At 38.9% G+C, this 26,429-nt stretch overlaps 1 protein-coding gene across 7 annotated transcripts in view; it reads right to left on the bottom strand.

Moving 5' to 3' along the window:
- Positions 1-26,429, bottom strand: part of elmo3 (engulfment and cell motility 3) — a 394,497-nt gene that overhangs the window by 30,311 nt on the left and 337,757 nt on the right. For all 7 annotated transcript variants that reach the window (XM_049484514.1, XM_049484516.1, XM_049484517.1 and 4 more), the window contains 5 exons: positions 21,248-21,370; positions 20,954-21,058; positions 20,747-20,855; positions 17,076-17,212; positions 3,716-3,879 (listed from right to left, as the gene is read on the bottom strand). In XM_049484514.1, coding sequence (XP_049340471.1) covers positions 3,716-3,879; positions 17,076-17,212; positions 20,747-20,855; positions 20,954-21,058; positions 21,248-21,370 — 638 coding nt within the window. The remainder of the gene's footprint in view (positions 1-3,715; positions 3,880-17,075; positions 17,213-20,746; positions 20,856-20,953; positions 21,059-21,247; positions 21,371-26,429) is intronic.

Here is a 26,429-nt window from a genome sequence, read left to right as displayed (position 1 = left end):
TGAAGCCATCCAGCACCAAGGAAGACACTTCACTGAGGGAGCTGTGAGAGCAAGTGGTTTGTGGGTAGTTGGTGCTAAGAGATCCATCGGCAGTGTAATCCACAAATGTATCACCTGCAGAAAGAGGCAGAACAGAGCAGCAAATTATGGCAGACTTGCCCGCTGAACGCTTACACACTGATCCACCACTTTCCTTTGTTGGCCTCGATGTATTTGGACCATGGGATGTTTCAGCACGCTGCACTAAAGGTGGTCAAGCTAACAGTAAGAGATGGGCAGTCTTGTTTACTTGTATGTCAACAAGGGCCATCCATATTGAAGTGATTGAAACTCTGAGCTCGTCCAGTTTCATTAATGCTCTTCGTAGACTTTTTGCAATCAGAGGCCCAGCTAAGAAGTTGAGGTCAGACTGCGGAACCAATTTCATTGGTGCCTCCAAGGAATTGAAATTGGAACCTCCAAAGCCTGGTGAAACAAGTGTGGAGGACTACCTGCAGAAACAGAGGTGTTCCTGGTTGTTCAACACTCCCCACGCATCTCACATGGATGGCGTGTGAGAGCGTATGATAGGCATCTCACAACGCATCCTAGACTCATTGCTCCTCATGAGGTCCTGACAGCATTAATGGCTGAGGTGACTGCTATTGTCAATGCGAGGTACCTTGGTACCTGTTTTCTCAGATCCAGAGGCCCCCTTGATTCTGACCCACCCAACTCTACTCACCCAGAAGTTTGATCCGATCCCAACTCCACCTGGAGACTTTTCCAAAGCTGACATGTATAAACATCAGCGGAAAAGAGTTCCAGCCCTTGCTGACACATTCTGGGCCAGATGGCAGAAAGAGTATCTCAGCATGCTCCAGAGTTGCCAAAAATGGCAGCACAACAGACCCAACTTAAAATTAAAAGAAGGGGACATCATTCTTCTAATGGACAAGCAACTAAAAAGAAATGAGTGGCCAATGGGGGTCATTGTAAAGACCCTCCCTTGCAAAGATGGGGTTGTCAGGAAAGTGGAAGTGAAGGTAAATCATGAGAAGGCAACCAAGACTTTCTACAGACCTATTCCGGACTGTATCCTTCTGTTGTCTCTGAAAGACTACTTTAATGTTGAACGGTTATAGTGGCATTCTTATAATAATGCCAGGCAGGGAGTGTACTGGAACAGTTGTTTTTCCCCCAGGACTATAGGGGGCGCAGACTTTGTTATAAACTGAATAAATAAACTGGAGGCATTGTTTTTTCTCATGAGGCAAGCAGTGTGTCTCTGCTAATCCAAAGCATCCACTCCTTTCTATCCCTTCGAGTGGCAATATGAGTAAGTGTTAAGTTGTATGTGATTGATAGATGTTAAGCATGGGATTATTGAAGTACATTTGAGATGTTTTCAATATGTTGAATGTATCAGAATAGTAACATCATATCTGTTCATTTAAAGTCCATGTAATGTGGCTGCTAAGTTTAAATTAACTCTTTAATGCACCTTATACATTGAAGGTTTGATTTTATTGATTTGATTTAAGTGGACATATGATTTGCATACTGAGTATTTTTCTGTATTTTGTATTGTTTCACTTTCACACTTTTCTGCATTAAATCCTGTCCAAACACAACACTTGCCTGTTCCTTGGAGGAAGTGATGCAGGAGAGAGTTTAGCTGGCTGTGAATCTCAGTATAGAACACGGGGTCACATTGAGTGCAACAGTACAAGTAATATATTTTATTTACATTCCAGTCCAGTTAACATCATATATTTGACATGATATATACTATAGAGTCAATTTACCTTTTGTGATAACATTATCTGACAGATGTTCTTTCATACTTCGCTTCTGCCTTTATGTGATGTTATCTACTATATTAGCTAAATTAATCAAAGCTAAGCAATGGTTATTTAGCATGTTAAAAGCGTACATGTGCATACATGCTTAGATGTGATTTAGCACAGTACAGGGGCCTCCTCTTAGCTAGCCTTTTCTTTGACTAGTGCAAGCAATATAAATAGTCTAACTGACCGTGTATTTACACTTAATGCTAGTGTTTTATCAGCTGCTTAGTGAAGGCAACTGTTTAATATTCTCACATGATTGCTCATCAAAGAATACCTTCAAACTGCATTTCGCCTTATTTGGTTTTCTAGCTAACTGTTTGTTGAATGTAATTGCGCTTTACACTGTGATAGTATTTCATCTAAAATGTACAAAATATGCTTACATAAACCTGCACAAACGCTTTTACCCTAAACTACAATTCACAATATGCATACCTGTCAAGTTTTGGATTTAAAAATAAGGACTGCTTCAAGCAGTCCCATCAGCCCAACAGAGGTTCAGTATCATGATATAGTATGTAGTAATTAATATTATTACATTAATTATTTTATTAAATATTAATATATAGTACTCTCTCTCTCATCCATCCATCCATCCATCCATCCAACCATCTCTCTTGTTGTTCACGATAACTGCCACTTGCAGCAGCCTGGGTGCCAGTTCTGGCAAGGTTAGTGACTTTTCAGTTTGGAGAGGCACAGGAATGTTTTTTTTTTACTGTAATATAACACAGGAGATTTACAGGAAAATACTAATACGGGAGGACACTTGACAGGTATGCAATATGTATCTGAATTGAAAGTATTTTAAAATAAGATACAGTATTTACACTGACAAAACTGACAACCGTATATATATATAATTCCCTCAGCAGTTTCTGAGTTTCTGCTCACCTAAAAAAAAACAGTCAAATATCCTCATCCTAAAAGAACTAGCTAGAATTTCTAGCTAGTTCTTTTAGAATATTTGACTGTTTTTTTTCGATCGATCGATCGATCCTCAAAGGGGTTGGTTGGTTGGTTGTTGGGATTTTATTGCCACTCCAGCACAAATTTGGCTAATTGTGGCATACACTTGGTTTTAAATGCGTAGATATAGTACAGTTGATTCAAATATTACATAAGCCTCTACATGTGTGTCAAATTTGATGTTTAAGATTAAGATCTGATAAAAACTTTAAAATCTTCCCTGGTGGGTTTTTCCCAAAAAGGTCCTTTATGTTTTGTTCTTGATAGTAACATTTTCTTATATGGTTATGGGCTGGACAGTCGATGAGGATGTGTTTTATAGTTAGTGGGGTCACCGAAGGGGAACTAGCTAGAATTTCCCCTCTCTCTCTCTCTGTTAGAGGTGGGCGGATTGATCCAAATATCGATAATATTGATACCAGCCTGGGTATTGATAGAGTAATACTTGTGTAAAAAGACTGATACTCAAGCTTTTTTTTGTCTCCCGTGAGCACTGACTGCTGTCTACCCTCTGTCTGTAAGAGTCACACAGTCAGGAGCAGCACCCCCCCTTCCCCCTCTGTCTTTTGTTGTTGCACATTGCATCTCCCTCACCACTCCTCTCTGTTGCACCATGTCTTGGGTGGACAGATAAGTTGGGCCCTTCACATTATTTTGCATGTAGTTAAAAATGTCTAGACAATCCAGGTAAGGGGTGGTTGCCACCTTTGTGTTTTTGGTTTTGTTTACTTCCCTATTAACCCTAGACCCACATCATCATTTAAATGGGAACGTAACACTCACATATACAGACTGCTGTTAAAAGAAGAGGAGATGCTAAACAATAGTAGTCATGGCTCCATCCCAACTCTGATGGGTGTTGCTGCCAAAAAGTTTGAAATGAATGAATGTGTATTATGGTTTGGGTCACTCACAGCACAGGTGGGGTAAGGGACTCCTCTTGGTGCAGTCTCTCTGTCTGCCGCAGTTTAAGAATCTCGCTGTAGTTTAAAGCGTTCACCTTGTTTTTAAAGAGCTCTAGCGAGGTGGGTTTACTGGACAGGGTCCTGGTGATCTGCTCTCGAACGACCTGCATGACCTGCACAACATACATAACAACAACAAATATCAGTTATGAGCTCATCTGCTTGGGTAATGTTTCATTAATCATGAATTGTCCTGAGAGTTCAAATGCATAGATTTTACATTGTTAGAATGAATTAGAAAAATCTCCTATACAAAATTCTGGATTTTGGAATAGTGCTTATTGTTCTATTATGCAGTGGCACATACACAACTATGAGGTATGATTTTTCAAATTAACCCTGACCTGCATTCTGACCACAAACACACAAAAGCTACAAAAGTGACCTAAATGATGCTTTCAGAATTGTTTTCTGCACAGAGCATAGGTTTTGGGCTTGTGTTGCAGGCAGTGGCACAGGGAAAATGTCTTAATTAAATGAGCCAATTTTTTCTGAATGCACAATGTGAACAGCATTTTTTTTTTCATTTCTGTACATAGTTTGTTTGTTGGATATATGCATTTTAACTTGGCAGTGGAATACAGGACTTCATATGTAGTTTGTTGAACGATCAACTGTTTTATTTATATTTTAATTTACAATCATATTTGTATTCTCTATTAATTCCTATTTTCACTTTTGATATTATCAGCCTATGTCTAGATACTTTTTCCCATAACAGAGTTGTTCTATCGGTATATTCTAATTTTACCAAGGTGGGGTATTCAAATTAATCACAATTGGATATTCTTTAATAATTTACATAAGCAAAGTTTACTTAATTATTCAGATTTTTTATTTTATGACTTCATACATCAATTTTAGGCTAAAAATATGACTATCAACATGCCCTCCTATTATGTTCTACTGCCCCCCCAAAAGCATAAACCTGTCCATTAATATAGTGTGATGGTCTGAGGCTGCTTCGTTGTCTAGGACCTGGACATCTTGCTGTAATTGATGGAATTAAGAACATAATTTGTACTAGAAAATGCAGAACCAGATTGTCTGGCCATTAGGTTGTGATCTTAAGTGGAAGGATATATTGCCACTGGCATTAAGCCCAAGGATCTTACTGAACTCAAGAAAGAATGGGTCAAAATCGCTCAAACATTGTTATTCTGAAACTGCAAAATATGTCACTTTAAATGTAACCTTGCTTAAATGTTTAACAAATGCGTCATATACTATGTGTAAAAATGTGTTGGGACACCTGGCCATTCATATTTGTAAAAAATAAGGGATTTGAAAAAATGACCCCTCTCCATTGTTTGGAGAAGGCTGTATAATTGTTTGAGCATTTTTGGAGCAAATTCTGTGAGAAATTGGCTGCATTTATTGGCAAGTGTCAGAAAGGTCAGGATGTTGGACGATCCCCACCACATCTCATATCAAAAGTTTTGAATGAATCACCACCATGGAAGTTTCACTGCTCCACCACTTAATGCCAGTGGCAATATACCCTTCTAGCCCACTTAAGATCCCAACCTGGTGGCCGGACAATCTAGTTCTGGATTTTCTAGTACAGTTCATGTTCTTGATTCCATCAATGACAGCAAGATGTCCAGGTTCTGGACCATCACACTACCACCACCATGTTTGACTTTTAAAATGATGTTCTTTTTTCTGAAATTTTATTAGTAATACACCAGATGTAATGGGACACACACCTTACAAAAGGTTCTACTTCTACACAGAATATTTCTCAAAGTCCTTGGGATCATGAAGATGTTTGTGTTCTTTTTTGTTTTGGAACTCTTTACCCAGTCTCTTTCTTATTATTCAGTCATTAACACTGACCTTAACTGAGGGAAGTGAGACCAGCAGTTCTTTATGTCAATGACTTTGTTTTCTCACCTGTTCTTGAATTTCTTCAGATCAGATCATAATGTGTTGCTTTTTGAGATATTTGATCTGCTTCATGTTGTCAGACAGGTTTTATTTAAGTAATTTCTTGATTTCACAGGTCTGGCAGTAATCAGGCCTGGTTGTGGCTAGTGAAATTGAACTCCAAAAAATGTGGTTAATCAGTTTTTTCCACATAGTTTGGATTGCTTTATTTTTGTCTGATATTAAAAGGTTATTAAAAATTGCATAAAAGCAAAAACAAAAATATGTAACAGGGCAAATACTTTTTTACAGCACTACGTGTGTCTTATGACCTGATCTTTAAAGATACACTCACATTCAAACATACACGCACACACAGAAGTGGAAGAAGAGGGTACGTAGAGAGGAGGAAATGAATAGAGAATGGGCTATTTTACATTTTACTTTGGTGCTTGGTCATGATGGTCTACCAACTTCATACAACAATAATACAACAAGGGGGCGCCGAGTGGTCCAGCGGTCTAAGGCGCTGCCACTATGAGTGGGAGGTTGCAGGTTCGAACCCCAGCTCTTGCAGCTTTGGCATCAAGCTGCCGGCGTCAGAGGGAGTAAAATTGGCCCTGCTCCCTCCGGGTGGGTAGATGGCGCTCTCTCCCCACATCACTCCTATGGTGATGTCTGCAGCACAGGGCATCTGTGAGCTGATGTACCGGAGCCAAGCCGCTGTGCTTTCCTCCGAGCGTGCTGGCTACTCAGCAATGCTGCATCAGCAGCAGCTTGAAAAATAGTGGTGGCTGACTTCTCATATATCAGAGGAGGCATGTGCTAGTCTTCACCCTCCTGGTGTGTTGGGGCATTACTAGTGATAATTTTAAATGACTACCTAAGACCTACAATGCAAGTTCAATTATACCAGTAGTCAATAGTAGTAGAAGACCTAGGACCAGCATTTTTACAAAAAATGCCATTAATCAACAAAAGTTTAATGTTTTTAGTAATTGTAATAATCTTATACACATTAAGCCATCTCATATTACTGTAAACCAAAAGGAAAACTGTACAGATAATCCAATGAGTAATCTTGAATGTTTTAAAAAAAGAAAAGGTTTAGGTATAATCCATTTAAATATTAGAAGCCTACTACAGAAAGATAGAATGGATCATCTTAAAATCCTGGTTGCATAATCTGATCCTGATATAATAGTTTTAACGGAGACTTGGCTTAGTCATAGAACCAATGATGAAGTTGTAGTTTTAAATAATTTTATCCTCCATAGAAAAGATAGAATTTCAAGGGGAGGGGGAGTTGCTATTTACACCCGAGCAAATATACAGACTACAGTTTTCTGTGCAGTATCTAAAGAAAAATGTTATGAGTTTTTAGCCCTTAAGGTTTCACTTGGGAAAAATAACTCTTTTGTTTTAATTGGGATATACAGGCCTCCCAGGCTCTGCAGTCGAGGAATTAGCTGATCTTTTAGTTTAATAGTTCTTAATCGCTGGTCCTAGGTGATTTTAACCTCAACTGGCTTTCTAATGCATCCGATCACTTAAAGGAAATATGTGGAAATCTTAGCCTAACACAATTAATCGATGAACCAACTCGCCCAAATCTGAAAGAACCTACCAAGTCAACCCTAATAGATCTAATAGTGTCCAATAAACCTGACAAAATTACTGCCTCAGGAGTTTTTGAAATTGGCATAAGTGATCATTGTCCCATCGGATGCATTAGAAGCAGTCGATTGGTGGTTAGAAGAAATTTGAATAATTTTAACGAGCAAGATTTCCTTTCTGACTTGGCAATAAGTGAAATCTACCTTACTCCAGGAATCCCAGATGTTGATGGGGCTCTAAACTATTTCAGTAAAACTTTTCTGACAGTGGTAAACAAACATGCCCCTGTCAAAAAATCAAGAATAGGAGACAGGTCAAGCCCCTGGTTCACGGGTTAAGTCTCCTCATTGTTTAAGGCCAGAAATAAAGCTTGGTCAACTGGTAGACGCTCAGGGGAGAAAGACCATTGTCTTACTTTTAGACAGCTGAGAAACAAATGTACTTCTGTTGTTAGAAAAGCTAAATCAGAATATTACCTCAACTTAATCACCAGCTCTAGAAACCCTCAAAACTTCTGGAAAATAGTAAATTCCCTCAAAAATAATTCTCATCCCTTTCCAACCAGTGTTTTAGTTAATGATAAGCTAATTTCTGGCCAGAAGGACATATGTCAAGCTTTTAACTCACATTTTGCTGCAGCTGGCCACATCTTTGATAAAATAGCACAAACATATTGAATAAAACAGATCCCAACTCTACTGTTTTTAAAACACATGGTTTCTTCTCACTTCAGCCATTTTCTCCATATTTAGTTGCTAATGCCCTGGCTAAAATTAATCCACGAAAAGACACTGGAGAAGATGGGCTGTACCCCTTTTTATTGCGTCTCGCAGCCCCAATTATTTTGGAATAATTCTTGCAGAATTCCCAGGATCTGGAAAACAGCTCATGTAATTCCTCTGCATAAAGGTGGTGTGACGACAGAGTTGAATAATTATAGACCAATCGCAAAACTGTCATGTTTAGCAAAGATTTTAGAATCTCTAGTGAACCAACAATTGAATCATTTCTTCTAGAAAATTCTATTTTAACTAAATATCAGTCTGGTTTTAGAGAAGGACACAGCACTATCTCTGCTACAACATTGGTTTTAAATGATCTCTATTCAGAAATGGACAAGAAGAAACATTGTGCAGCTATTTTTATTGACTTAACAAAAGCCTTTGACACAGTTGATCACTCTCTTCTTTTAAGGAATTTAGAAATTATTGGCTTTGATTAATCTGTTCTGGAATGGACCCAAAACTACCACACTGACAGAAAACAGTCCATGTCATTGAATAATTTTAAATCAGATTTGGTATCCGTGACAAAAGGCGTCCCACAAGGTTCAATTTTGGGTCCAGTTCTATTTAATATATACATAAATGTTCAATTTAATATATACATAAATAATATTGCTGCCTCTGCTTCTACCTCAGACTGCAAAATCCACCTTTATGCAGATGACACAATTTTATATTGCTCAGCTGATTCTGTTCAGGCTGCCACAAGAAAATTAAAAAGCTCATTTAATGCCTTACAAGTTGCATTGTATAAACACAAACTAGTTTTAAATGCCATGAAAACTAAGTTTATGTTTTCCAGATCTCTAAATACTGATTTTAGTACTGTAAATATTACAACCCTGGAAGGATCCAGCATTGAGAGAGTCACAGAATATAAATACCTTGGCATATGGCTGGATGATAAACTCAGTATTAAACCACACATAAGTAAACTAATTAGTAAATGCAGACAGAAGCTTGGTTATTTTTATAGACACAAGTCCTGTTTCCCCATGCACGCCAGACAAAAGAATAGTTGAGGCAACTTTACTGTCAGTGCTGGACTATGGCGACATTATTTATAAACTTGCTCCCTCAAATTATTGGACCCAGTGTATCACTCTGCACTGAGGTTCATTACTGGAGATCCATACAGAACATCACTGTGAGCTGTACGCAAAAGTTGGTTGGCCATCTTTAACGATAAGAAGGGAAACACACTGGTTGATTTTTATTTATAAGACACTCTCCGGTCATTTGCCAGAATACATCACTTCATTGATGAATGTAAAAAACAGTAATCATCAGACTGACTCTAGTGATTGGATCAGCTGCCAGGTTCCAAAAGTTTTTAGTGAACAGAGCACCAGTGAGCTGGAATTCACTACAGGACACTCTAAAACTCAGCTCACTGGTGTCACTCAATCATTTTAAACTATTAATATCTAACCACCTTCATATAGCCTGTACCTGTTTTACTTAATCTTATTTATTCTTAACTTTTAATTTAATTCTTCTTTTAGTTTTATTTCCTTTTTATTTTCATTTTATTTATTTTTTTTATTATTATTATTATTATTATAGTTATTATATTATTATTTTATGATTCTAATAGTTTTGTATGTTTGCTTTTTATCTTATTTTGATTTTCTTTTATTGTTATTACTATTTTTATTATTATTGATTTTATTTTTGTTTTAAGTTAAGTTAGTTTTAGCTAATTTTAACCCATTTTTGTTGTATTAGTCTTCCTTTCTTTAGATTTTATTTTTTGTCAATTAAACCATACTTAATTATAATCATTAATTTTATTTTTTTTAATTTATTTTTATTTTTTTATTATTATTATTATTATTATTATTATTTTTAATCTATTTTTATATTTTATTTATTGATATTTTACAATAATTAAATTTACCTTTTATTTTCTCTGTTATGTCAATCCCTGTTTCTGTAAATACTCGGCTACATTGAAAATGAGGGCTGCCCTCAATGTACATCCGAGTTAAAATAAAGGTTGATTGATTGATTGATTGATAGGGGGAGTCCTAATGAGTGGGTTGGATAATTGGCCATGTAAATTGGGGAGAAAATGGGAAAAATTAGAAATAAAAATTATTAAAAAACAATAATACAACACTAGTTTTGGTATATTAGTGCTTAATGACAGTAAATATGGTGAGTTTTGCTTTACTTAACCAAGTAATAATGTGAACCAAAAATATTAAATGTTTTAGGCATATCCATTTAATTGAAGACTGTAACTGCAAGTTGCTATGCCATCTAACAATACTTTTAAAACACTTGGAACCTAAAGTTTCAATTTCATTTAGTCTCAATCCACTTGCAAACAAGTCTTAAAGTGTACGACAGAGCTGTTGTGCTGCATTTTTTGGTTTTAAAATGCGCTCCACACATTCTCTTATTTTGTAAATTTACTTTAGCTGAGTTTCTGTTTTTGTAGTTGTCCTTAAAACGTCCCTCCCTTCCAGTATAATGACATTTGGAACATTTAGTGATGCAGTATGTAAACTTACCTCCGCCATGGTTATGTTAAAGCTGTCTTTCTAGATCCTCAACCAGTAGTGATTGTATGTGAGTGCAGCTGCATGTATATCCCTGTGTTTACATACAGATCCACCCTCCAACACAACAACACTGATATATGTACCCAAACACACAGCACATCTCTCTGAAAAACCCACCCTTTACAAGAGTCACACACACACAAATGCACCAGCACGCACACACAGCATGAGCCCCAGGACACTAGCAGCCAGAGGCGATTAACAATAGAGGGAAAAAGGAAACAGCACAGTCAGGCATTTCTTGGGAAGAAGGAATGAGGGATGAGAGTATAGAGGAGAGAAAGAAAGAGAGATCATGAATGGAAGGAGAGATGGTAGAGTTAATGTGGAGGAATGCAAACTGCTATGCTGTGGAAGAGTGGAGTGTTTTAACATTGCGGAGTAGGAATGGGAGCTCTGAGATATGTTTTGACATACCAAAGAATATTACAGAGAAATAGTAAAGTTTTAGAATATCCCCATTTGTTCCCCACTATTTTTGCCATTCAAAATCTTCAGGTCAGGTCATTTACCAAAAATATTTACAAAAATGTCAGTGTTTAGTATTGTAAAAAAAAAAAAAAAAAAAAAGTATATCATAAAAGTAATTGCAAAAAAAACACAACCCTGAACTAATCATATATTGTTTAAAAGAGTGGGTGACTTTTAGCTATTCATTGGTCAACAGTTTACTAAGCTTAAGTAGTAATGGAAATAAACTGAGCTTTAGAAATGGATTTTAAAATGAGAACTTCCAAAACCTCTGTCTGTAGTAAAGCAGTGCTGGAACAGATTTTGTTACTACACTCTCTACTGCAGCATTGCACAGAGCACATTCACATTTCATCACACTAACTAGAAACACAAATAACTCTGTAAATATTCAAAATAAAAGTACTATTTCCTACAAATTTAAAGTCCTATTATGTAGGATTGAGATGTTGTGCTTGTGGGCTTTATATTTATATTTCCAATTGTAGCAATATACTGCAAGCTAAGCTTACAAAACCTGGATCAGATACACAGAGGGGGAAAAAGTACTGAAAAATTGTAATTAAGTAAAAGTAAAAGTACCCATCGAAAAATCTACTCGAGTAAAAGTAAAAAAAACTCAATTTAAACTTTGATGTAAAAAAGTACAACATATCATTAATTAAATAGTTTTTAATGAACTATTATTCCACATAATAATTTGGACCTTTCAGGCAGTTTTTGTTTAGACCCCCCCATAAAACATTTTCAAGAACAAGTGGCATAGGTTTCTATGATAATTTTTTTTTTCTTTACTGTTAAAAGGTTATGGTCACTATACACTATAGACTATAAACCGTATTTTTATAGTTTTACAGTTCATTATTATTTTTTTACTTTTTTTTTAACTGATATTTACATGTTTTTTTAACATTTAAGCAGATTGTTTAACGTTCCCAATAAAAACGTAAGGAATCATCATTAAAAACATAAAAGCATACAAAAAAATGTTGGTCGGCGCATGTCGTAAAGAAGCACATATCGATGGGTAGCATAACTCAACAGAACACCGGTTCACCCGAGCCGCACGCACAGACCCCAGGCTGCACAGCTGATTTACACAGCGTCTCTCCCGCAAACCATAATAAACACTGCTAGTAAAAGTTTAGCTACGCTGCCATGGAGAAGAAAACAGCGCAAACTATGTGATAAAATCAGCAGAACATAAACAAAGCAAACATTATGAGGCATTTCTCTCACCATCAAGACTTTCAGAAAGGTAATCTCAGTTTGTGGACGCAGGTTGAGCATGTAACGTTGCGCAGCTCTGTTAGCTAGATTAGCTAGCTAACTAACTTGTTAGCTAACCTAGGTAGCTTTCATATGTCTCCGGTTTAGTTCAGCATTGTTTAGTGTCTAAAAGGGATCTATGTAATTCATAATCATTAGCTAAGGTATTTAGGTTATATTTGCCTCAATCGCCTGTTAACATTGTGCCGACAGACGCATTTCATACAGTTTTCAGTGCATTAATATACTATTAATTTAGGCGTTAATACAGGTTAGTCAATTAATTATCATACAGGTCAACAAACACCTTTTGTCTCCATTAACCTTTATTGTTTTTCAGAAAACCCTGAAGGCAGAATTCTGGCAAAAAAAAATTAGCTTAGGTTGTACAATTTTTAATAAAGGGATTATTGTACTGGATACTTTACTAAATACAGAAGATTGTATAATCTGTGTAGCTGCATATGAACGGAGATTACTGGTCTTTGTAAGGTAAATCCACAGCTAAACAGTGAATTTAGAATATACATATAACTTACCACCACATATTTTTGCAGGTTTGATGTGGAAGTTTTGAAAGCTGACAGCACACTCTGGCGGGAAAGGCACATTTTGCATTGCATGAGGACGATATTGCATCGTTATTTCACGCGCGAGCATCCGTGCTCCAGCTCAGTTTAACACTACACTGAGTGTGAGAGGAATTAGAGGTCTGACAGGTTAAGTGCAGTAATAGAGTCATTGGTAAGATGAGAAAAAGCAGCTTGCCTGGGTCAGCGCTGAAAGTGTAAAACTAAAAAAAAAGGGATATTCTAAAACTTTTGAGCGGCAGTGTATATCTCTAAAACAATGCTCACAAAAATAAAGGGAACACTCAAATAACACATCCTAGGTATAAATGAATAAAATATTTTAATTTAATACTTTGTTTTGTATTTAGTTAAATGTACTGACATCAAAATCACACACAAAAAATATAGCTTGGAGTGTTGCAAAACGCACAAAGACTGAAGAGAACTGGCTAGCTTTTAAACAACTGAGAAATAAATGTACTTTTGCAATTAGAAATGCCAAATCCAATTATTATCTCAGTATGTTCACCAACTCCTCCGGCACCAAAACTTTGCTCCTTTATCAGAACCTGTTTGATTTTTGGTATAACAGGCTGACCAATCAGAGTTAAGCTCCATTCAGCAACTGTGTACTCTCACTGCTGCTGGCCAAACAAACAAGCATGAAAGCAGCAGCAAAACAGAAACGCTTTTGAGATTGAGTAAAATTTTGGCTTTAAAGCTCACCTTCCGTCGTTTTTTTCTTTCATTTTAAAATGTCTAGTTGTGGTCTCTAGTATGAATGAATGACATGTGAGCCGTTTTTGTAAAAAAAAAGTGCTCAGGTGTCTCTGTATAGCTCTTTTTTAATGGACTGTTTTAGGGGTGTGTCCAAAATGACCGGATTCCAGCTTTGCTCATGAATATTCATACATGCAAACAGCATGCAAATATCTCTCCTCTGATTGGCTAGGAGCACTGCGACGCCCCTCCACCGCTCTGCCGCTCACTGCCTCCCACCTCCTAACTGATGAGCGGTGATGTTGCGTCGCTTCAGCTCCGCCTCTGGGAGTTTCTCGAGCCAAGGTGGGCTGGTCTGTGAGTTTCTGCCTACCTAGGCAGAAAGATAATTCAAAATTCACCCGTTTTTCGGAGGGGGGGAGGGGGGATTTCTTTGCTTAGCTCCTGCAGACAATGGGGGCTGCAAAACAGTTTAATGTGCAGGTGTACACATTCAACTCGGAGAGACCTACTGTATTCCACAAAAAACAAGAAAAATCGGATTTTTGCGGAAGGTGAGCTTTAAATAAAATATATTCCAGAGCAGATCTGAAGGCCAGTTAATTGAAGTAATTGTGTTTAATAACCCTCTATCTAGCCAGGTTTTTTTTGTCTTGTGCATCCTAGCATGTTCTTTTGTAAGCTATAATTTCCCTCGCTAATGAGTTCTTGTGCATATGGTTAAAGTGGGCATATAAAAAAAAGAGCAAAGAGCACAATGAGCAGAGATGCTAAAAGAATGGACAATTACGTGAGCTATGGTATTTCTAGCCCTGTTTACAGAGCACAGAATTCAAAAACATATCAGTCAAGGTGTTAAAGTTCCACTATGTTAAAATCGCATCCATGGATTATTTGAAACTATAAAAAGCTTTAAAATGAGCTGCTATAAATTGAAGTTCTAATTTGAAGATTGGATAGCTGTCTACATATCCTTGCACAGCACTGTATATGGTTAGAATGCCCAGGCATTTGCCCAGGCAATTTCAATGAATTATTTTATTTTTTGTTATAAAAAAATGTATGAAATACAATAACTGTGCATTTTGATTACCTGAAAATAGTGTGTTTAATTATATATGAAGACTGTGTACTACATAAGAACAAAATAAATTTCAAAATGTTGAAGAATTTCCTTTATTTTTTTACTTTAATATCTCTTGACTATGTTTAATGTTTTGCCTGATTCTTTGTCCTATGATCATGTTTCTGTAAAGCTGCTTTGTGCCAAAACCAGTTGTAAAAACGCTATACAAATCAATTTGAATTGACTTTTGTAGAAAGGTTTGCTTCTCAGTGGAGCTCAGTGATGCCCCTGTTGCTGTGGAGTGTGATTTAATGCTGATGTAAGTAAGTAATTTTGTTGGTGAGCAGATTTTGTGTGTGTGTGTGTGTGGTTGCGCTACAGGGTGGGCTTACCATTGTTGTGCTAATGCCCTCATAAAAAGATGGGGCTCACTGCCTCTGGCCACAAGGATTGTGTAAAAACAGCCACTGCAAACAAAAGGCTGTAAATTCGCTTCAACCCAAAAGGTGAGATGTTTGTTTGCTTTGTAAATGTTTGTGCGAGAATGCTTTACTGCAAAATTACAAAACCCACATGACTGTGGATTAGGATAAGGTTTATTAGATAATAGGATTAAGAGAAGATTAATCACAAGCCTCACAAAGCTAAACCTACAGTATCCAACACAAGTGATTACACCTTATAGTGAACATGTTCAAATTGTGCCCAAAATGTCAATATTTTGTGTGACCACTATTATCTTGCTTGTTAACCCTCTTGTCCATAGATTTCACTAAAGCTACACATGCTGATATAGGAAGGCTCTTCCATCCCTCCATGATGACATCACAGAGCTGGTGGATGTTCCACACCTTGAGCTTCTCCATGTTCTACTTGAGGATGCCCCACAGGTGCTCAGTTGGGGTTATGTCTACAGATATACATGGCTAGTCAATCCCCTCCAGCTTCCTTTGCAAGGCACTTGTCATCTTGGAGGTGTGTTTAGGGTCATTTCAGAAAACTGCTATATGGCCCAGTTTCCAAAGGATAATGCTCTGCTTCAAAATGTCACAATACATGCTGAAATTCAGCTATTCATTGCAGGAAGCACTCATGCAGCCCCAGACCATGATTCTCTCAGCATCATCACCAGCAAACATCTTATAGCCTAGGCTATCTTTGTGGAGAGCATCAATTTGTTTTCTTACATCCTCAGAGATTTCTTTGCCATGAAGTGCCAAGTTGAATATCCAGTGGCAAGTAATAACAGCCCTGCTCCCCATTTATATCTGACCATATAAAACTAACGAGTCACACGATACCAGGGAGGGACACTGACTCAATTTGAATTGAATTTGAGTACGAGCTGGCTGTAGATGTTCCACGCACAGCAAGATGTTATCATAAGAAACAATAACACACAACCAAACTGAGCACCTAAAGGGAAAGCACTGAGCTGCAGGGTCTACATGTGATTGCCCTCTGCTAAATCAATTGCCAGTCAATTTAGCACAGTTCACTGTGAGGTACTGTCTTTGTGTTGCAGCTATTTAGACATTAATGGCTGTGTGTTGAGTTATTTTCAGAAGACAGTGAATCTTTACTGCTATATAAGCTGTACACTGAATAAATCCATGTTTAATCTCTATAGTTTTGTTCCATGAATAGATATAACAAAATATTTGTAGATATGTGAGGAGTGTACTCACTTCTGTTGGATACTAAACAAAGGCAGATTATTGGAAACATTTTGGCATCCGTGGAGATGGTTTGCACATTTCCTTGGTGAAAAATTGCTAACACCCATCTACAGTTACTATTAATTTGATTAAAAAGGCATTGAATAAAATTATAAAATAGGGTTTGCACAAAGATATTGAAAACTTTTTGAATCCAATAAATTTAGCCATTACATAGAATAGTTATTGTTATTATTATTTACTTTCCTGAAAAAGTTTATTTATTTTCACTAACTTTCACTAACGTAAAAAGTAAATATACATAAATCAGTACAGAACTATGGAAGTGCTAAAACGACCAAATGGTTGCATATATAGGGGTGTAAATCTTCAACCTCATCATTTTGATGCAATACAATCCTTTAAGAAATCTTAGCATAACTTAACTTGATTTTTTTTATTCTGGTGTACATTCTAAATGATTTGTTTACACAGTTTAAGCTAAGTAACTATTTACACACTATCAGTATATTTTACATTATATTTAAACAAAAGGTAATATTTTTATATTATAATATAATAAATACTTACATTAATATAAATCTAATTTTAATCTGTTTCAATATGCTGAAATTCATACAGCTGAATCAAACCTAGTGCAATTTAGTGCTTTTTCTACACCTGCACAGAGTGAAAGACATTAATGCTCCACCTTATCAAAGTCCTCCTGAGTGGCTCTCATCTCCTTCCAGGTTTTATTGAGCAGTTGGATACAGATGCAGAAAAGCTCCTCCAGTAGCCGATCCTGTGCGAAAAAGATTGGGTGGTAGTTTAAACCCGTCTCTGATGCTGTGAAGGAAGAAGAGACAAAGACAAAAGAGAGAATAACAGGCATGACTTTAATATGCTGTTGGAACATGTCTAATAAATAACAGCAGCGTATACCTAATCCTTTTCAAATGAACAGACAGTGGAGAACACTTTGCAATAATCTGGTCTTTACATTTAGCTCTATTTTTTCCACTTTGCTCTCCACAAACAGTTTGTGCAGTGTAAGCTAGTTAGCACTTTGATGGTAAAGGTGGGTAAGTTAGTGCTGCACATCCGGGGTTTATTATGGGATAGACAGCAAGATTCACTGTTAGCAGCCCGGGATGCCTCAGGGAGAGACAGTAACCCCAGCCTTAGACCCCTTACAGTGGGGTGAATGGGTAACATCCAATTGGCATCAATAGGTTTTCCTCTCAGGGTAATTATCTGAAATGCACAGCTACAGCTGTAGGGGCACCAGCGCTAACAGGTAACTTTATACTGGGAGCCAGAGCACTGAAGGCCAATTGTACTGGTCTGCAGCAGTCTAAAATAAATATTATTAGACTATTATTATGAAACTCCTAAAATTCCCTTACAAAAAACAGTAGGTAATTCTGCCTGTACATATTCATAGCTTTACTGGTCTCAACACCCAGCGGTGAGTCTTATAAGAATTATAAGGAAAAATGGCAACACTCCTGTTCCTTACTATTAATGCACTTTCTAATCCGGTCTGCCATTTAGTGTGAAAAACATGGTTTAAGTTAGTCTGCAGAGTAGTTTATCAAGCTGCTCACAATCCTTAACTGACTGTCTGTGAGCTGCAAAGATACTTTACCTAGATACTACTGTATTCAGACTATGTCTGTCCCTCAAATCAAACATGAATACATTTAAATAACTTTACCTATATTACACAACCTTATCCAGACTGTAACACCAGCACTTCAAACCTAAAGCTACTTAACATAAAATTCAAAATCATTTGCTCCCTAATATATTTTTGTTTTTGCATTTTTGTCATACCTGCATTTTTCAGATTATCAAACAAACTTTAGAAAAAGTGTTTGCCCCTATAAATTACCTGAGATTAATCACACTTTAAAAAAAACAGATTTCTATTATTAGAGCTATTATTACTAAATAGAGAAATAATAGAACGTTGGAGAACCTTCCCAATAGTTGCCAGCTGACAGATATTACTCCAAAAGGGCATGGACAACTCATCCAGGAGGTCACAAAACAGAACATTAAAATAACTACAAGTCTTCCTTGCCTCAGTTAAGGCCAGTGTTAATGATTCTATAAAAAAAGAGCCTGGTGGAAAATGGTCTCCATGGGAGATTTCAAAGGCAAAAACCACTGCTGACTAAAAAAATCACAACATCTCACATTTGCCAAAAAACACCTTGATGATCCCCAGGACTTTAGGTAAATATTATTTGGACTGTTTGTTCTTTGTGACAAAAGTGGAACTTTTTGGAAGGTGTGTGTCATGTTACATTTGGCATAAAACTAACAGATACACTCACCAGCCATTTTATTAGGTACACCTGTACACTGTACACTTTGGGCCCATTATTACCAACTGAGCATCGTTTCAACACCACAGCCTACCTTGTTGCTGACCATGTGCATCCCTTTATGACCACAGTGTCTCATCTCAGATTGGTTTCTTGAACACGACAATGAGTTTACTGTACTCGAATAGCCTCCACAGTCACCAGATCTCAATCCAATACAGCCCCTTTGGGATGTGGTGGAACGGGAGACTCGCATCATGAATCTGACAAATCTGCAGCAACTGTCTGATGCTTTCAGGTCAATATGGATCAGGCTCTCTGAAGAATGTTTCCAGTACCTTGTTGATTCTGTGCCACAAAGGATTAAGGCAGTTCTAAAGGCAAAAGTGGGTCCAACCTAGTACAAGCAAGGTGTACCTAATAAAGTGGCCGGTGAGTGTAATTCCAGAAAAAGAACATCATACTGAACATAAAACATGGTGGTAGTAGTGTGATGGTCTGGACCTGCTTTGCTGCTTCAGGTACTGGACAACTTACTGTAGATGGAATCAGGAAATCTGCTGTTTACAAGACATCCTAAAGAAGAACGTCTGGCCATCTGTTCGTTACCTTAAGCTCAAGCGTACTTGGGTTCTGCAACAGGACAATTATCTATAGCATACAAAAAACACCACTCCTGAATGACCTAGTCAAAGTCTGTATGTGATACTGTGGCATGATCTAAACAAAAAACAGGCTGGTCATGCTCAAAAACCCTCCAGTGTGGCTGAATTGAAACAATTCTAAAAAGAAGAATGGTAAAAAAAAAAAAATCCTCCACAGAGATGTGAAAGACTCTTTGCCAGTATCAGTTTTTGCTGCCAAGGCTGGCACAGCCACGTTATTAGATTTATGGGGCAAACACTTTTTCACACAGGGCAAGATTTATTTGGATATTTTTTTCCTTCAATAATTAAAAAACAAAATCAACACGTAGGGGGCAAATATTTTTCACACCATATTTTTCAAGTCATTAGAATCCGTAACGCTAATTTTCATTTGTTATGCAGATGATACACGCCAATATAATTCTTTTAATTAAACATAAAATAAACCAATCAGTGTGACAGTTCTCCATTTCGCTTTTGCTTTTTTCAGCAGAGAATACTGACCTGCACGTCCTGTGAAGGTATATCAGCAGCTCATTTAAGGGAACAGCAATGTTATATTAATATTTAATTCTGTTTATTTTTAATGGAAAAGCTGGATTTGCGTCCATACGTGGGTGTCTAAATCTTGAAGTCTAGACTAGCTAGTCTAGTTTAGCTTTTGTAAATGAATGTTTCCCTTTAGATAAAGACTGCAGATTCAGGGGTTCATGGACATAAACTTAGATGCTGCTGCAGTTGTCCAACACAACCCACTGTACTCAGGTTTGTGGACGGTGTTGTGGGTGGATGCTGTTGTTTCAGGGTGTCTCCGTGTCTTTGTTAGCTTCTGGCTCTCTCACTTTATTTATGCTGTTAAATTCAGACCTGCCATAGCAGGTATGGCAGCTTTTATGACACTCTGATAGTGTTGCATTTTTATCTGTTCTCCATAAATCCAGTCAAAACTTAGGTTCTTCTGTCAGCAGCCAGACTGATAAAAGTCTCTGGAAATCAGCCATCCCCCACATATCAGCTGCCCACCACCTAGTTTTTCATGCCATCGGGGGGAACACACAGGGGTTCTGTGTTTTATGTTTTGTCAGATTTTCTGACTTGCTACCAACTTTATGTAAAGCTGCTTTGTGGCAACATCAGTTGTAAAAAATGCTAGATAAATAAATATCTTTGGATTTGATTGTTACATAAAAATAATGTCAAAACTATTTTTTTAATTGACACTACTTAAGACATAATTAAACATTACTAAATTGTTTTGGCATACGTATATTGTAAATAATGAAATAAGACATTTTTTAAAGAATAATTCGTTCAGACATTGTCATAAGTACTGTAAATTAAGATTTAACATTAATGAACCATTATGTGAGTGCTTGTATTGGTGTGTTTATTGAGCTCACGGGGTTCTCCGATGCGCAGTATCTCACACAGGATGAAAGTGAGCTGGATGCTGCTGCGGGCGAATGGGCACTCATGCTTATCCTCTCTGCTGCTGTTCTCCAGCACAAACTAAGAAAAAAGAGAAGTTTACCCTAGCAGCAGCCATGATGTGAACTGTATTCAGAGTATTGTGTGTTTGTTTGTGTGTGTGTGTGTGTGTGTGTCACCCTGCTGTAGGCGTCTGGATAACGGGAAGCAAAATAGGCCATGGTGTCGAGAGCCAGCAGGCCTGGGGGAGTCCTGCTCAGGTCCTGACCCGGGTTGCTGTTGTTCTGAAACACACACATATATTAAATATATGCAGTTCATTTGTACAGCACTGGGTTGCTATTCCTAATATAATTATTAAATGATTATAAATAAGGAAAACAGAAACAATTCCACAGTCCTATCCTGTGATCTTCAGTACATAGTGTTACTTTTACTGGTAATCAGTGTGTGTTTCATCAGCCCCTTCTTACCGAAAAGCCCAGCTTTTTGAACTCTTTGGCACACAGTGAACGCCGCCGCTCATTACTCAGACTGCCCTCACCCTCATTCTCAAAGACAGCCTGACGCAAGCTGTGCAATGTCTCCCTCTGCTCCTGAGACAGAGAGAAGAAATTTGGTAAGGGACTTAATGAGGACAGGGTACTGCAATCATGCTATGGCATCAGTGGTGGTCCTGGTTTTTATTGTTGTAATACAATATTTAGTTTAAAGAGTGTTCAAAGCCATAGACAACAGTTTAATGTTTTGGTCATTATTTATTACTGTTTTATATTTTTTTATAGTATTATATATTTATAATTATTTGGTTATTAATCTTTTAAAATTTCCTGTTATTGTTTCCCTCATTAACTAAACTTCTGAAAAGTCTTATTCTTATATTATATTAAATGTTTACATTTTAATGCTCTTTATTCATGTTTTTTTCACTTTGTTTTAATCCCTGTTTCTTATATTACCCCAATTCCCAAAAAGTTGGGACACTTGTAAAATGTAAAGACATGTAAAGAAAAAAAAAACATAATGCCGAGATTTACAAATCTCAAAGAAACACAATAGATATTAGAACGCATATCAGATGTAAATATTGACACAGTTTAGCACTTTATGAAAAACATACAGTGGTATGAAAAAGTTTGGGCACTCCTGATCATTTTAATGTTTTTTTATTAAATCATTGGTTGTTTGGATCAGCAATTTCAGTCAAATATATCCTATAGCGAATGAACACATTTGAGAAGTGAAATGAAGTTTATAGGATTTATAGGAAGTGTGCAATAATTCTTCAAACAACATTAACCATGTGTATAAATTTGGGCACCCTTGTCGCTTGATTAATTTGAATACATTTAGCACTAATTATTGGAAAACAAAAAATGACCCTTGACCTACATACACAGGTAAATCCAACTATAAGCAAGAAGGCCAATTGCAAGTTTTTCTCCTCTTTGTATCTTCTCTAAAGCAACATGAGAACCTCAAAACAACTCTCAAATGACCTGAAAACAAAGATTGATCAACATCATGATTTAGAGGAAGGATATAAAAAGCAATCTCAGAGATTTCAGCTGTCAGTTTCCACTGTGAGGAACATAGTGAGGAAATGGAAGAGCACACGCACAGATCTAGTTAAGACCTGAAGTGGCAGAACAAGAAAAATCTCAGATAATCAGAGGAGAAGGATGGTGAGAACAATCATAGTCAAACTACAGACCAGCTCCAAACACCTACAACATCATCTTGCTGCCGATGGAGTCACTGTGCATCGTTCAACTATTTAGCACACTTTACACAAGGAGAGGCTGTATGGGAAAGTAATGCAGAAGAAGTATTTTCTAAACACACGCCGCAAACAGAGTCACTTAAGGTATGCTAAAACATTTAGATAAGCCAGCTTCATTTTGGAATAAGGTGCTGTGGAGTTAATTGTAGGGCAGTATGCATGGTGGATAATGAACACAGAATTCCATGACAAACACTTGCTCCCCACAGTAAAATTTATCAGCTCAAGAGGTGATAAAAGTTGGATGTGACACATAGTCATGAGTCTGTCCTGCCTCACAACAGCACCATTTCCAAGGCTCGCATAGAAAAGGCTGATGAAAAAATAAGTTTTGAAAGAGAGATTCAAAGATATTTTAAAGAGTGGAGACATCGGGATGAGCATAGACATGTGGACTAATGCCTACAGAAAGCTCAGATTTTACATTAGTTAGCAAAACTCTTACCACAGCCGTGTTTCCCATGGAGGATGCTAAAACAGGGACAAATATCAGAAACGAGATGCTAGTCAACAAATTCGACCCTGATCCCTGAAAATAAGAGCGGGCACACTACGAGAGCAAACAGGAACTGAAGCTACACCAGACTGCGCTTTTACTCCATTTTAACTGCAGCTACGCTGTAAGAGCAAGAGCAAACGCGCTTTTCAGCGCGCTTTTTTCGGACAAGGCTGAGTGATTCTCACTTGAGCGGGGCGTGGCAAACCCCCTCATTCACACATTCTCTGTCTACACACCTCAGGGGCGTTACTCATGCTTTAAAAGACAGTCTGGTGGAGCTGATTTCCTATATCGCCCGCACCTGCGCACAATTCAGACTCCTATGTCGTCACTCACACTCGCCGAGGCATCAGCCGAAGGCGTCAGCTGTTGTGTCTGCGAGTCTACCTGCGCGAGTCCACCGAGCAAGGCCACTGACAAGGCAGCCCGTCCTACTGCCTCACAAAATGTGCTCCCATCACATTCCTGTCATCTCCGGTACGCACAGAAGGCATAAAAACACACACAGGCACCAGGACCATACTAACCTGCGTCCTCTTAAGCAAACCACGCCCACTACTACCTCATTCTCTGTTGGGCTGTGGAACTGCCAGTCGGCGGTTAATAAAGCAGATTTCATTGCCTCTTATGCAAATCATCTCTCACTACAACTGCTGGCTCTGACTGAAACCTGGATTAAACCTGAAAACACTGCTACTCCGGCGGCACTTTCCAATAATTATTCCTTCACCCATACAGGTGGAACTGGCCTATTGCTCGCGAATGGCTTAAAATACACTCCACTATTACCTGCAAACTCATACAACTCGTTCGAGTATCATGCCACACTGGTTAATACTCCATCAAAACTTACTGTCGTTGTCATGTACCGTCCTCCTGGACAAATGGCCGAGTTCACACATGAACTGGACATGCTACTGTCTTCTATCCCCGAGCAAGATTGCCCCATGCTCATTCTAGGGGATATGAACATCCATCATGACAGTACCAGCTTCACAGACTTCTCATCCCTCATGCAGTCTTTCGTTCTGGAGCAGGTCCCCAGCCCCCCAACACATAAAGCTGGCAAACATCTAGACCTGATCTTCACTCGTAACTGTGACACCGACTCTTTAACTGTCACTCCTCTACACCTCTCAGACCACTTCTTCATGCAACTCAACGTTCGCATTTCGAAAAAACCCACAGCTACTCCTACTATGGTCTCGTTCCGCCGAAATCTTCGAGATCTCCCAGCAGACCAGTACTCCTCGCTGGTGACTGATAATATGCCTCCACTAGGCTAATTTTCATCACTCAATGTTAATGATGCCACTGATACTCTTTGCTCCACATTAAGCTCCTGTTTGGACGACCTCTGTCCTCAAACATCTCGAGCCATTAAACCAAGCAAACCGCAGCCATGGCTCAAAAATGACATGCTCACAAGCAAGATTTAATTTAAATAATCTAACATTAGAAATCCCAGTATTGATAAAAGAGTTCATGAATCTCTATACTCCTAAATTGTTATCAAAAATATATAAGTTATTATCCAAAATTAATGATTCAATATCCCTCCCAATTACAAAATGGGATCGAGATCTCTCCATGAACCCAGATAAGAACTTTTGGACACAGATATGTTTAAACAATTTCAAAATGACGAAAAGTCCAAATTTACAACTCATACAATACAAAATTCTCCATAGAACACATTATACAGGGCATAGAATGTTCCAAATGGGCCTTAGAGAAACAAATTTATGCACTAACTGTTCGGGCAATCATATTGAGAATTATATACATGCTATATGGTTTTGCATGCCTGTTCAGAGATTCTGGCAGATGATATGTGAAGACTTATCTACCTGGTTTAATTGCAATATCCCAGCTTCACCCAAACTATGCATTTTAGGTGATGTAAGTGAACTAAACATGGAAACAAATATATTGCACATAGTTCTCACTGTCTTATGCATCGCTAAGAAAACTATCCTCATGAAGTGGAAATCAAAAAATGATTTATGCATAAATCACTATAGAAATTTACTTTTAGACCACATTAGTCTGGAAAGAATGTCTGCAACCTCAAAAAACCAATTGGCTACATTTGAATCTCTCTGGTTCCCACTGATCAGCTCCATCACATGATGGGGTGGGCGGCTGTAGTCGTGTCTCCTGGTGCGTCCGGCAGGTGGCTGGGGGGGGATCGGGGGATTCGGGTGTCTGATGGCTCTTGGACTGGGGACGGTGGCTGCCGCTTGGTGATTTCTGTGTGCGGGCCCTGGTTGTTGGTGGGGGGGGCCTAGATGTATGCTCTTGTGGTCTTGGGGTGTGGGTCTGGGGGGCCCATGGTGGTGGGTGCTGGCCCTGTCCGGTTGGCTGGGTTCCCCTGTGGCGGTCGGGGTGCGGAGTCCGGGGCCCTGGTGCCTGTGGGCGTCTGTCGCCTGTTTGGGTCCCTCCCTGCGCTGGGGAGGGTCTATGCCTCTCTTGGGCGCGCCGTCGTGGGGGGTGGTGGTTTGGTCCGTGTTGGGGTGTCTGGTTGGCATTCCGGGAGCCCTCCCTGTGGGGAGGTAGGGGCGCTCAGGTGGGGAAGCGGCAGTCTCCCACTTAAGACCGGTTGGTCCTCGGCTCAGGACCACTGTGTGTGTGTATGAGAAAGAGTGGGATGTTTATTGTAAATGTGTCTGTGTGTGTGTGTGCGTGTGTGTAATATCTGTTGTCTTTTGTATGTGAGTGGGGATGTGTGTTTATGTTGTATTGCAGTGTGGGGGGGGGGGGCGCTGTCTTGCAGAGCGGCGGTGTCCTGGGGCCGTAGCCGCTCTACACCCTGGACTTGCCTTCCCTGTACTGCGGTTGGGTGTACGGAACTGGGTGCCTAGTGAGCCAGCAGTAGTTGGGTGGTTGGGTCGGGTGGTTGTTCGGGGCCGGGTTGGCTGCTTCCCTAGGTTGCCGCTGGCTCGGTACTGGTGCCCGCATGCCCGCATTAGGTGTCTATGTATGTTCTGTGTGTGTGACTGGTGTGCGTGACTGGTGTGTGTGACTGGTCTGTGAGTGAATGTGCACGTGTGCGACGGGTGTATGTGTGACGGGTGTGTGAATGTGCATGTGTGCGTGAACAGTTGGTCCTGGGTTTGGGGCTGACTGAGCATGGACACCTGTGGGACATGGTTGCGGAGGGCGGGTTTTTGCCCCCCCTACCGCTCCACGCTGCTCTCCGCCGATCGTCACTGCCGTTTCTGGGGGGGTGGGCGTCCGTGGGTCCCTGGGTGCGTGGCCAGATGCCCTAATGTGGTCTATGGCCCGCCCCCTTGGTGGCCGTGGCCTGGGGGTGGCTTGGGCCCCCTTGGCGTGGGGGGGGGGCCTGCCGGGTGTCGGGCTGTTACCGGGT

Source organism: Astyanax mexicanus, chromosome 10 (genome assembly GCF_023375975.1).
Source record: "Astyanax mexicanus isolate ESR-SI-001 chromosome 10, AstMex3_surface, whole genome shotgun sequence".
NCBI lineage: Eukaryota > Metazoa > Chordata > Actinopteri > Characiformes > Acestrorhamphidae > Astyanax > Astyanax mexicanus.
This window is presented reverse-complemented; position numbering and strand designations above follow the sequence as displayed.